This window comes from Gobius niger, assembly GCF_951799975.1.
Source record: "Gobius niger genome assembly, chromosome: 14".
Classification (NCBI taxonomy): Eukaryota; Metazoa; Chordata; class Actinopteri; order Gobiiformes; family Gobiidae; genus Gobius; species Gobius niger.
In genome coordinates, this window is record NC_136865.1 from 32963256 (window position 1) to 32977018 (window position 13763).

Consider the following 13763-nt stretch of genomic DNA (forward strand, 5'->3'; position numbering starts at 1 on the left):
TTTTTGATGGATTTTTGTCCCTTTTTTGATGGATTTTTGTCTTTTTTTTGCTGGATTTTTGTCTTTTTTTGCTGGATTTTTGTCACTTTTTTGCTGGATTTTTGTCTTTTTTTTAATGGATTTTTGTCTTTTTTTAATGGATTTTTGTCACTTTTTTAATGGATTTTTTTTAAAGGCAACAAATAATCGTTTGAATAATCGTGATTTCAATTATGACAAAAATAATCGTGATTATTATTTTTGCAATAATCGGGCAGCCCTACGCTCTCGTCTGCGTTTTGATGCACAAGATCAGGCCCTAATAGTCTCGCTTACTTGAGAAAAAACAGACTCAGCAGAGTTACTCTATATCCAAAACTATGAATGAAAACTAGTTGAATAATATAGTTTTTTTCTTAATTTTAAAAACAGTGTATTAGGTATCGGATCGGGACTCGGTATCGGGCGATTCTCTAAATCAAATGCCTCGGACTCGGACTCGGCCTCGGGACGTCCCTGATGAAGAGTGTAACCGTCTCCCCCTCTGTCTCAGCTGATCGAGGCGCTGCAGGGCGTGGACCTGATCCTGGGTCAGCTGATGAACGGCCTCCAGCAGCTCCGCCTCCATCGCTGCGTCAACATCGTCGTCGTCGCCGACCACGGTAACCACGGCGACGCAGCCACACCCACACACAGTTACGCCCCATTCACACGGAAGCTCTGAGTCTGTGTGGTCGCGGTCTTTTTGGTGTTTTCTTTAGTTCTGGTGGTTTGAAACGTCTTCACCACATCCCTGACCATGAGTGAAAACAAGTGTTTGTGTTTTTAGTCACGTCCTCTGAGAAATGAGGGATAAATCCTCCAGGGTGAGTAAACTTCTGAGCACAGTGATGGCTCATGACTCCTGGCCTGGGATCGGCTCAGCCTCAGGTCTGTGGGATTTGGCTCTGAAACTCGGATGTTGTAACGTCATTGTTTTTTCTTTAATTCTTTTCACCTGGAGCCCTGAACCCGCGAGGAAAGGACGGCCCCGACAGGGTCTGAGACGGGAGTGAACAGGGACACAAGAGTCAGGCAGCACCTCGTTTCCTCGACTAAAATATTCAGTCTTCATTTTAGTCAAAGTGATGTTTTTGTGACTAAAATGTAGGGCTGCTCGATTATTGAAAAAATAATAATCACGATTATTTTTGTCATAATTGAAATCACGATTATTCAAACGATTATTTGTTGCCTTTAAAAAAAAACATCCAAAAAGTGACAAAAATCCATTAAAAAAGTGACAAAAATCCATAAAAAAAATGACAAAAATCCATCAAAAAAGTGACAAAAATCCATCCAAAAAGTGACAAAAATCCATCAAAAAAATGACAAAAATCCATCAAAAAAGTGACAAAAATCCATCCAAAAAGTGACAAAAATCCATCAAAAAAATGACAAAAATCCATCAAAAAAATGACAAAAATCCATCAAAAAAAAGACAAAAATCCATAAAAAAAAGACAAAAATCCATCAAAAAAGTGACAAAAATCCATAAAAAAAGACAAAAATCCATTAAAAAAAAGACAAAAATCCATAAAAAAAAGACAAAAATCCATAAAAAAAAGACAAAAATCCATCAAAAAAAGACAAAAATCCATCAAAAAAAGACAAAAATCCATCAAAAAAAAAGACAAAAATCCATCAAAAAAAGACAAAAATCCATCAAAAAAAGTGACAAAAATCCAGCAAAAAAGTGACAAAAATCCATCAAAAAAGTGACAAAAATCCATAAAAAAAATGACAAAAATCCATCAAAAAAGTGACAAAAATCCATCAAAAAAGTGACAAAAATCCATCCAAAAAGTGACAAAAATCCATCAAAAAAATGACAAAAATCCATCAAAAAAATGACAAAAATCCATAAAAAAAATGACAAAAATCCATCAAAAAAATGACAAAAATCCATAAAAAAAATGACAAAAATCCATCAAAAAAGTGACAAAAATCCATCAAAAAAATGACAAAAATCCATCAAAAAAATGACAAAAATCCATAAAAAAAATGACAAAAATCCATAAAAAAAATGACAAAAATCCATCAAAAAAAAGACAAAAATCCATAAAAAAAAGACAAAAATCCATCAAAAAAGTGACAAAAATCCATAAAAAAAGACAAAAATCCATAAAAAAAAAGACAAAAATCCATAAAAAAAAGACAAAAATCCATAAAAAAAAGACAAAAATCCATCAAAAAAAGACAAAAATCCATCAAAAAAAGACAAAAATCCATCAAAAAAAAAGACAAAAATCCATTAAAAAAAGACAAAAATCCATCAAAAAAAGTGACAAAAATCCAGCAAAAAAGTGACAAAAATCCATCAAAAAAGTGACAAAAATCCATAAAAAAAATGACAAAAATCCATCAAAAAAGTGACAAAAATCCATCCAAAAAGTGACAAAAATCCATCAAAAAAATGACAAAAATCCATCAAAAAAGTGACAAAAATCCATCCAAAAAGTGACAAAAATCCATCAAAAAAATGACAAAAATCCATCAAAAAAATGACAAAAATCCATAAAAAAAATGACAAAAATCCATCAAAAAAATGACAAAAATCCATCAAAAAAATGACAAAAATCCATAAAAAATGACAAAAATCCATCAAAAAGAAGACAAAAATCCATAAAAATGACAAAAATCCATAAAAAAAAGACAAAAATCCATCAAAAAAAGACAAAAATCCATCAAAAAAAGACAAAAATCCATCAAAAAAAAAAAAAAAAATCCATCAAAAAAAGACAAAAATCCATCAAAAAAAAAAAAAAAAATCCATCAAAAAAGTGACAAAAATCCATAAAAAAATGACAAAAATCCATCAAAAAAGTGACAAAAATCCATCAAAAAAATGACAAAAATCCATCAAAAAAGTGACAAAAATCCAAAAATTAGGAAAAAAAAAAAAAAGAATTGGAAAAAATAAAAATAAAAAATAAATAAATATAATCGATTTTTTGCGATTATGCTAATTTTGTAATCGTTTACTGTTGTAATCGAAATTGTAATCGAATTTCGATTAATTGCACAGCCCTACTAAAATGCGACTAAAACTAAAGTAAAAGTTTCTCATGAGACTAAAACTGTGACTGAAATGTCCAGATGTTTGAGTCGACTAAAATCAGACTAAATAAAAATGAAAAGGAGAGACTAAAATCATCCACACTTGTATTGAGCGTCTGAAAGAGCCTCAGATCATGTTTAAAGGATCAGCTCTGAGCTTTGTTCATGTGGAGCAGAAACATGAATGGATTGAAAAGCTTCATATTCAGAGGTGTTTCCCACAGTCTACAGTAAACTAAAGGACAATATGTTCCTTTACTGTCGGCCGGGACTCCGTGTCCTCACGAGGGAGAGCTGCTCCTGGATGGATCCCAGCGGGAGCTCCTCCAGGTCGATGATGAACGGAGGAAAATATGTAACGTCTGAACGAAGGCGACGCTTCGCCGTCTTTGACCTCATGAGAAATGGAAAAACCCTGAGGGCCTGAAACCACTGCAAGTCTGGGACTGATCAGATCTGTGCTGGGGTCTGCTCCTGTGGGTCTGATCTGGGGTCTGCTCCTGTGAGTCTGATCTGGGGTCTGCTCCTGTGAGTCTGATCTGGGGTCTGCTCCTGTGAGTCTGATCTGGGGTCTGCTCCTGTGAGTCTGGGACTGATCTGGGGTCTGCTCCTGTGAGTCTGGTCTGATCTGGGGTCTGCTCCTGTGGGTCTGGTCTGGGGTCTGCTCCTGTGGGTCTGATCTGGGGTCTGCTCCTGTGGGTCTGGGACTGATCTGGGGTCTGCTCCTGTGGGTCTGATCTGGGGTCTGCTCCTGTGAGTCTGATCTGGGGTCTGCTCCTGTGAGTCTGATCTGGGGTCTGCTCCTGTGGGTCTGATCTGGGGTCTGCTCCTGTGGGTCTGATCTGGGGTCTGCTCCTGTGAGTCTGATCTGGGGTCTGCTCCTGTGGGTCTGAGTCTGATCTGGGGTCTGCTCCTGTGGGTCTGAGTCAGGTCTGGGGTCTGCTCCTGTGAGTCAGGTCTGATCTGGGGTCTGCTCCTGTGGGTCTGATCTGGGGTCTGCTCCTGTGGGTCTGATCTGGGGTCTGCTCCTGTGGGTCTGATCTGGGGTCTGCTCCTGTGAGTCTGATCTGGGGTCTGCTCCTGTGAGTCTGATCTGGGGTCTGCTCCTGTGAGTCTGATCTGGGGTCTGCTCCTGTGGGTCTGATCTGTGCTGGGGTCTGCTCCTGTGGGTCTGAGTCAGGTCTGGGGTCTGCTCCTGTGGGTCTGATCTGGGGTCGGTCTGGGTCTGATCTGGGGTCTGCTCCTGTGAGTCTGATCTGGGGTCTGCTCCTGTGGGTCTGATCTGGGGTCTGCTCCTGTGGGTCTGAGTCTGATCTGGGGTCTGCTCCTGTGGGTCTGATCTGGGGTCTGCTCCTGTGAGTCTGATCTGGGGTCTGCTCCTGTGGGTCTGATCTGGGGTCTGCTCCTGTGAGTCTGGGACTGATCTGGGGTCTGCTCCTGTGGGTCTGATCTGGGGTCTGCTCCTGTGGGTCTGATCTGGGGTCTGCTCCTGTGGGTCTGATCTGGGGTCTGCTCCTCTGAGTCTGATCTGGGGTCTGCTCCTGTGGGTCTGATCTGGGGTCTGCTCCTGTGGGTCTGATCTGGGGTCTGCTCCTGTGGGTCTGATCTGGGGTCTGCTCCTGTGGGTCTGATCTGGGGTCTGCTCCTGTGGGTCTGATCTGGGGTCTGCTCCTCTGAGTCTGATCTGGGGTCTGCTCCTGTGGGTCTGGTCTGATCTGGGGTCTGCTCCTGTGGGTCTGATCTGGGGTCTGCTCCTGTGGGTCTGATCTGGGGTCTGCTCCTGTGAGTCTGATCTGGGGTCTGCTCCTGTGAGTCTGAGTCTGATCTGGGGTCTGCTCCTGTGAGTCTGATCTGGGGTCTGCTCCTGTGGGTCTGATCTGGGGTCTGCTCCTGTGGGTCTGATCTGATCTGGGGTCTGCTCCTGTGGGACTGATCTGGGGTCTGCTCCTGTGGGTCTGGGTCTGATCTGGGGTCTGCTCCTGTGGGTCTGGGTCTGATCTGGGGTCTGCTCCTGTGGGTCTGATCTGGGGTCTGCTCCTGTGAGTCTGATCTGGGGTCTGTTACTGTGAGTCTGATCTGGGGTCTGCTCCTGTGGGTCTGATCTGGGGTCTGCTCCTGTGGGTCTGATCTGGGGTCTGCTCCTGTGAGTCTGATCTGGGGTCTGCTCCTGTGAGTCTGATCTGGGGTCTGCTCCTGTGAGTCTGATCTGGGGTCTGCTCCTGTGAGTCTGATCTGGGGTCTGCTCCTGTGAGTCTGATCTGGGGTCTGCTCCTGTGAGTCTGATCTGGGGTCTGCTCCTGTGAGTCTGATCTGGGGTCTGCTCCTGTGAGTCTGATCTGGGGTCTGCTCCTGTGAGTCTGATCTGGGGTCTGCTCCTGTGGGTCTGATCTGGGGTCTGCTCCTGTGAGTCTGATCTGGGGTCTGCTCCTGTGAGTCTGATCTGGGGTCTGCTCCTGTGGGTCTGATCTGGGGTCTGCTCCTGTGGGTCTGATCTGGGGTCTGCTCCTGTGGGTCTGATCTGGGGTCTGCTCCTGTGAGTCTGATCTGGGGTCTGCTCCTGTGGGTCTGATCTGGGGTCTGCTCCTGTGAGTCTGATCTGGGGTCTGCTCCTGTGAGTCTGATCTGGGGTCTGCTCCTGTGAGTCTGATCTGGGGTCTGCTCCTGTGAGTCTGATCTGGGGTCTGCTCCTGTGGGTCTGATCTGATCTGGGGTCTGCTCCTGTGAGTCAGGTCTGATCTGGGGTCTGCTCCTGTGAGTCTGATCTGGGGTCTGCTCCTGTGAGTCTGATCTGGGGTCTGCTCCTGTGAGTCTGGGACTGATCTGGGGTCTGCTCCTGTGAGTCTGATCTGGGGTCTGCTCCTGTGAGTCTGATCTGGGGTCTGCTCCTGTGGGTCTGATCTGGGGTCTGCTCCTGTGAGTCTGATCTGGGGTCTGCTCCTGTGGGTCTGAGTCAGGTCTGGGGTCTGCTCCTGTGAGTCTGATCTGGGGTCTGCTCCTGTGGGTCTGATCTGGGGTCTGCTCCTGTGAGTCTGATCTGGGGTCTGCTCCTGTGGGTCTGAGTCTGATCTGGGGTCTGCTCCTGTGAGTCTGATCTGGGGTCTGCTCCTGTGGGTCTGAGTCTGATCTGGGGTCTGCTCCTGTGGGTCTGATCTGTGCTGGGGTCTGCTCCTGTGAGTCTGATCTGGGGTCTGCTCCTGTGAGTCTGATCTGGGGTCTGCTCCTGTGGGTCTGAGTCAGGTCTGGGGTCTGCTCCTGTGAGTCTGATCTGGGGTCTGCTCCTGTGAGTCTGGTCTGGGGTCTGCTCCTGTGAGTCTGATCTGGGGTCTGCTCCTGTGGGTCTGATCTGGGGTCTGCTCCTGTGGGTCTGATCTGGGGTCTGCTCCTGTGGGTCTGATCTGGGGTCTGCTCCTGTGAGTCTGATCTGGGGTCTGCTCCTGTGAGTCTGATCTGGGGTCTGCTCCTGTGAGTCTGAATCTGATCTGGGGTCTGCTCCTGTGGGTCTGAGTCAGGTCTGATCTGTGCTGGGGTCTGCTCCTGTGGGTCTGAGTCTGATCTGGGGTCTGCTCCTGTGGGTCTGAGTCTGATCTGGGGTCTGCTCCTGTGAGTCTGAGTCTGATCTGGGGTCTGCTCCTGTGGGTCTGAGTCTGATCTGGGGTCTGCTCCTGTGAGTCTGATCTGGGGTCTGTTACTGTGAGTCTGGGTCAGGTCTGATCTGGGGTCTGCTCCTGTGAGTCTGGGACCAAGGCCGTGGGAACCCAGGATGCTGAGGGCGCTGCAGTGTTTGTGAACCGCAGGCAATATCAACCCCTTAACTCCCGCCTGAACCGAGCACATTTTCTCCAGCTTTACCCCAATCCAAAAGCTTCTGGGAAAAAAGTGTGAAAATAGCGACAAAACTGAGACGAAAACAAGGATGAAAATGTGACAAAAAAGTGAGAAAACATTGACGGAAAAGTGACAAAAAATTTAGAAAAAATTGACAAAAATTTGATGAAAAAATTTGAAAAAATGGACGAAAAGGTGAGAAAAATTTGACAAAAAAGTGAGAAAACATTGATGAAAAAGTGACAAAAAATTTTACAAAAATGGACAAAAAAGTGATAAGAATTTGACAAAAAAAAATGCAAATCATTTGACGAAAAAGTGACAAAAAAGTCCCGAAAACTTGACAAAAATGAGACGACTGCCCGACAAAAAAAGTGATGAAATAAAATCTGGCGTGAGGAAAAAGATCCATTTAGTTTTGTAGGTCTTTCAAATGAGGCGTCACACTGGCCTACAGGATTTGGGTAAAGCTGAACTGGAGAAAATGCTCTCGGTTCAGGCGGGAGTTAAGAGGTTAATAAACAGGATTTATGCAGAAAAATGGAGATAATGAACTGTTCTGACCCTCAGGGATGAGGAGATAATGAACTGTTCTGACCCTCAGGGATGGAGATAATGAACTGTTCTGACCCTCAGGGATGGAGATAATGAACTGTTCTGACCCTCAGGGATGGAGATAATGAACTGTTCTGACCCTCAGGGATGGAGATAATTAACTGTTCTGACCCTCAGGGATGAGGAGATAATGAACTGTTCTGACCCTCAGGGATGGAGATAATGAACTGTTCTGACCCTCAGGGATGAGGAGATAATGAACTGTTCTGACCCTCAGGGATGGAGATAATGAACTGTTCTGACCCTCAGGGATGGAGATAATGAACTGTTCTGACCCTCAGGGATGGAGGAGATAATGAACTGTTCTGACCCTCAGGGATGGAGATAATGAACTGTTCTGACCCTCAGGGATGGAGGAGATAATGAACTGTTCTGACCCTCAGGGATGGAGATAATGAACTGTTCTGACCCTCAGGGATGGAGGAGATAATGAACTGTTCTGACCCTCAGGGATGGAGATAATGAACTGTTCTGACCCTCAGGGATGGAGGAGATAATGAACTGTTCTGACCCTCAGGGATGGAGATAATGAACTGTTCTGACCCTCAGGGATGGAGGAGATAATGAACTGTTCTGACCCTCAGGGATGAGGAGATAATGAACTGTTCTGACCCTCAGGGATGGAGGAGCAGAGCTGTGAGAGGAAGGAGTCGCTGCAGGGCTTTGTGGGAGACGTGCAGAAGTACTGGGTCACCGAGGGACCGTTCGCACGGATACGAGGGCGGGACAAAGACACGCAGAGTGAGTGACCTCCCACACACCTCTGACCCCGCCCCCTCACCTCCTACACACCTCTGACCCCGCCCCCTCACCTCCTACTCACCTCTGACCCCGCCCCCTCACCTCCCACACACCTCTGACCCCGCCCCCTCACCTCCTACACACCTCTGACCCCGCCCCCTCACCTCCTACTCACCTCTGACCCCGCCCCCTCACCTCCTACACACCTCTGACCCCGCCCCCTCACCTCCTACTCACCTCTGACCCCGCCCCCTCACCTCCTACTCACCTCTGACCCCGCCCCCTCACCTCCTACACACCTCTGACCCCGCCCCCTCACCTCCTACTCACCTCTGACCCCGCCCCCTCACCTCCTACTCACCTCTGACCCCGCCCCCTCACCTCCTACACACCTCTGACCCCGCCCCCTCACCTCCCACTCACCTCTGACCCCGCCCCCTCACCTCCCACACACCTCTGACCCCGCCCCCTCACCTCCTACACACCTCTGACCCCGCCCCCTCACCTCCTACTCACCTCTGACCCCGCCCCCTCACCTCCTACACACCTCTGACCCCGCCCCCTCACCTCCTACTCACCTCTGACCCCGCCCCCTCACCTCCTCATCACCTCTGACCCCGCCCCCTCACCTCTGACCCCGCCCCCTCACCTCCTACACACCTCTGACCCCGCCCCCTCACCTCTGACCCCGCCCCCTCACCTCCTACACACCTCTGACCCCGCCCCCTCACCTCCTACACACCTCTGACCCCGCCCCCTCACCTCCTACTCACCTCTGACCCCGCCCCCTCACCTCCTACTCACCTCTGACCCCGCCCCCTCACCTCCTACACACCTCTGACCCCGCCCCCTCACCTCCCACTCACCTCTGACCCCGCCCCCTCACCTCCCACACACCTCTGACCCCGCCCCCTCACCTCCTACACACCTCTGACCCCGCCCCCTCACCTCCCACTCACCTCTGACCCCGCCCCCTCACCTCCCACACACCTCTGACCCCGCCCCCTCACCTCCTACACACCTCTGACCCCGCCCCCTCACCTCCTACTCACCTCTGACCCCGCCCCCTCACCTCCTACACACCTCTGACCCCGCCCCCTCACCTCCTACTCACCTCTGACCCCGCCCCCTCACCTCCTACACACCTCTGACCCCGCCCCCTCACCTCCTACTCACCTCTGACCCCGCCCCCTCACCTCCTACTCACCTCTGACCCCGCCCCCTCACCTCCTACACACCTCTGACCCCGCCCCCTCACCTCCTACTCACCTCTGACCCCGCCCCCTCACCTCCTCATCACCTCTGAACCCGAAAGGATCTTTTTTCCTCACGTCATCACATTTTTTTTTCTTCATTTTTGTCACTTTTTTGGTCACATTTTTTTTTTTTTTTTTTTGTCAATTTTTTATTACATTTTTGTAATTTTTTGTCAATTTTTTGGTCAAATTTTTGTCACATTTTTTTTTTTTTTTGCCATTTTTTGGTCAAATTTTTGTCACATTTTTTGGTCATTTTTGGTCATTTTTGGTCATATTTTGGTCATATTTTGGTCATATTTTTGTCACATTTTTGTCACATTTTTGTCATTTTTTTGTCATTTTTTGTCACATTTTTGTCATTTTTTGTCACATTTTTGTCACATTTTTGTCATTTTTTTGTCACATTTTTGTCATTTTTTTATCACATTTTTGTCATTTTTTTGTCATTATTTTGTCACATTTTTGCCACTTTTCCATCATTGTTTTCGTCGGGAAAACATGCTCGGTTCAGGTGGGAGTTAAGCGGTTAATGCTTTACACAACTTGAAATAGTGCCTTTATATATATATTCTTTTAAAGCATGTTAGCCTTTAGCTTCAAGACAAACTCTCAATCCTTCATGATCACAGGCGTCTCTGATCTGAACTTCATGTTGTTTGTTGTTGTTGCATTTTCCCCCTGAATGTTCCTGTACTTTCTGCTGAAATCTGCTTCTCGTACCGGGATTCTTGGAAAGTCCTTGTGCTCACATCCACCCGGCCTGAGAACATGAGTCGGGATTCCACGAAACAATAAGAGAGGCTTTAAATAACTTTCTCCTCCTCGGGCCTGACCGCACGCTGACCCGTTTCTGCTGAAGCCGCGGGTGCTTCAGAACCGGGACGCTCGCGCTCCAGGGAAAGCACAGAGGGCCGGGCCGGGACGTGTTAGAGCCAAACAAACATTTAGAGAGAAACATCTCGTCTAAGTGCCTCAGTGCAGCTCCATTAACACCATCAAGCGAATCCATCAATGCAACAGCACAAATATGAATGAAAATGATTTATTCAAACACAGTCACTGCCATCGGCTGCAGCAGACGACATGTTTTCAGCCTGGACTTAATATTTTCATTTATTCATTTCATATTACTGTAAATTCTCTAATACTGGCCTGTGTTCCATTAGCGGCCGGGTCTCCGACAGGGGCCGGGGCTTTTATTAGAAACTATAGCAGTAGAAATATTCCCCATGTTATAGGGCTGCTCGATTATTGAAACAATAATAATCACGATTATTTTTGTCATAATTGAAATCACGATTATTCAAACGATTATTTGTTGCCTTTAAAAAAAATCCATCAAAAAAGTGACAAAAATCCATCAAAAAAGTGACAAAAATCCAGCAAAAAAAAGACAAAAATCCAGAAAAAAAAGACAAAAATCCAGCAAAAAAAAGACAAAAATCCAGAAAAAAAAGACAAAAATCCAGAAAAAAAAGACAAAAATCCAGCAAAAAAAGACAAAAATCCAGCAAAAAAAAGACAAAAATCCAGCAAAAAAAGACAAAAATCCAGCAAAAAAAAGACAAAAATCCATCAAAAAAGTGACAAAAATCCATCAAAAAATGACAAAAATCCATCAAAAAAAGACAAAAATCCAGCAAAAAAAAAGACAAAAATCCAGCAAAAAAGACAAAAATCCAGCAAAAAAATGACAAAAATCCATAAAGAAAAAGACAAAATCCATCAAAAAAGTGACAAAAATCCAACAAAAAAGTGACAAAAATCCATCAAAAAAAGACAAAAATCCATCAAAAAAGTGACAAAAATCCAGCAAAAAAATGACAAAAATCCATAAAAAAAAGACAAAAATCCAGCAAAAAAGTGACAAAAATCCAGCAAAAAAATGACAAAAATCCATAAAAAAAAGACAAAAATCCAGCAAAAAAGACAAAAATCCAGCAAAAAAGTGACAAAAATCCAGCAAAAAAAGTGACAAAAATCCATCAAAAAAGTGACAAAAATCAAAAAATTAGAAAAAAAAATGTGAAAAAAAAAATAATAAAAAAAAAAATTTGAAAAAAAAAATATATATTGAAAAAAAAAATGTATAATCGATTTTTTGCGATCATGCTAATTTTGTAATCATTTACTGTTGTAAATCGAAATCGTAATCGAATTTCGATTAATTGCACAGCCCTACCATGTTAGGAATTAGTCTCATACTGGTGTAAATGAAAACTCAGGTACAGGAAGTAACAAACTGAACCCGGGCCGAGGGGGACGCTGTGGAGGAGCTGATCCCAGCGTAACTTTGACACAGATTTAGCCACTTTTCAAACCTCCTGTGACCATATTTGGAAACAGGACTTTAATAAAGGGTTTTAATAAAGTCTCCATGGCGTCTTCAAAGCACGTCCAGCTGCTCCGTGTGCAGGTCAGTCCCACGCCTCAAAATAACTCCTCCCATCAGCGCGAGCGTCTCGTCTTCTCTCGGGTCAGTCTCATGATCGATCACAAACACAAACGCTCCGTCTAAACTCGCCTTTTACACAAGATAACAACAAATAATCCGGTCCGGTAAAAACGAAACAGAAACCTGCAGTGACACTGATGTCAAAGCTCCGCTAACAGCAACGAAACACTTCCTGTTGTCCCGACAAAATAAAAGGCGTCAATGTTCCAGCCGCTGGGAGAGGGTTTGAAATGTTCATTAATAAATAAACCTAATATTTTAGGTGCAAATGGACACAAATCTCGTTTTTCTTCGTTTTCCTGGTCGTCCGTTTTGCTCAAATAGAAACAAAGGCCTGTCTCTAACTGTGGCCTGGTTCCAATAAAGGCCTGGTCCTGATGCCCTGGAGTAAATAAAGGCCCCGGCCGATATTAGAGCATTTACGGTTGTAGCTTTCCTTTTCTTCACAGGGACATGTTTATCGGCACGTTTCACAATCAGCAAGGTCACTTTTCAGGGTCACGTTCACAAGAATGTGAGGAAACTCGGCTCCAAGTCCGTGAGACACAAGTGCTTTATAATTAGATCTACAGTGTTTCCTGAGTTCATAATATACTTAAAGAAGACAAAGCCAGTCTCACTCCAGAGCTACACAACAATCAGGTATCGCTGCTTTAAACACAGTCAGGGTTGAGGCCGGTGTCACGTCCTCGCTGAGGCTGTTCCAGACCTCACCGTGTTTAGTCCAGACTCTGGGAACCACCAGGGGGCCCCTCCCTGAGCTGCTTCACACGGCTCGAACATGTCAGAGATGGACTTTGGTGCTAAACCATGAAAGGACTTACACATGCTTTTCAGTCACGTGACCTTTGTTGTTCTGGCGGCCATTTTGAATACCGAAGTAGAACTGTGCAGTACTGCAAATGTAACAATATCTCTACTGATGAAAATGACAGTGGTATTTTTATGTTCTCTTAATCATTACTCAAGGAGGAAACAGTAAAAACGTTTATGTGAAGAAACCAGTGACGTTAGCATGCTACTGGTTAGCATTTAGCTTCAACAGCTCAGCTCATGTGGCAGAGGTCAGAGGTCAGAGCTGTTACTGTAGTGTTTCCTCAGTGTTCATAGATGTGAGACGCACGTGTGTTTATCCTGTTGGAGCCGTTAACCCCTTAACTCCCACCTGAACCGAGCACATTTCTCCAGTTTGGCTTTACCCCAATCCAAAAGCTTCTGGAAAAAGGCAACAAAACTGAGACGAAAACAATGATCGAAATGTGACAACAACAAAAAGTGACGAAAAATTGTTGGTAAAAGTGGCAAAAATGTCACAACAATGTCACAAGAAATTGACAAAAAAATGTAAGAAAATGTGACAAAAAATAACAAAAAATTGACAAAAAAATGTGACAAAAAATGACAAAAATGTGACAAAAAATGACAAAAATTTAACAAAAATGTGATACAAATTTGACAAAAAAATGACAAAAATTTGATGAAAAAAATTACGAAAATATTACAAAAAAATTAGAAAAATGTGACCAAAAAAAAAAAAAAAAATGGACAATGATGGAAATGTGACAAAAAAGTGAGAAAACATTGTTGGTAAAAGTGGCAAAAATGTCACAACAATGTCACAAAAAAATTGACAAAAAATTTAAGAAAAAATGACAAAAATGTGACAAAAAAATAACAAAAAATTGACAAAAATGTGACACAAATTTGACAAAAAAATTACAAAATGTGACCAAAAAAATTGCAAAAATGACAAAAATTTGATAAAAATTTGACCAAAAAATGACAAAAAA

The 13763-nt window shown here is 44.6% G+C and overlaps 1 protein-coding gene across 1 annotated transcript in view; it reads left to right on the forward strand.

Moving 5' to 3' along the window:
• The window catches only part of LOC306973772 (venom phosphodiesterase CdcPDE), a gene marked incomplete at both ends in the record, with an annotated part of 119284 nt that overhangs the window by 28682 nt on the left and 76839 nt on the right, over nt 1-13763 (forward strand). The window contains 2 exons of the mRNA XM_079570765.1: nt 533-641; nt 8137-8259. Of these exons, the coding sequence (XP_079426891.1) occupies nt 533-641; nt 8137-8259 (232 nt within the window). The remainder of the gene's footprint in view (nt 1-532; nt 642-8136; nt 8260-13763) is intronic.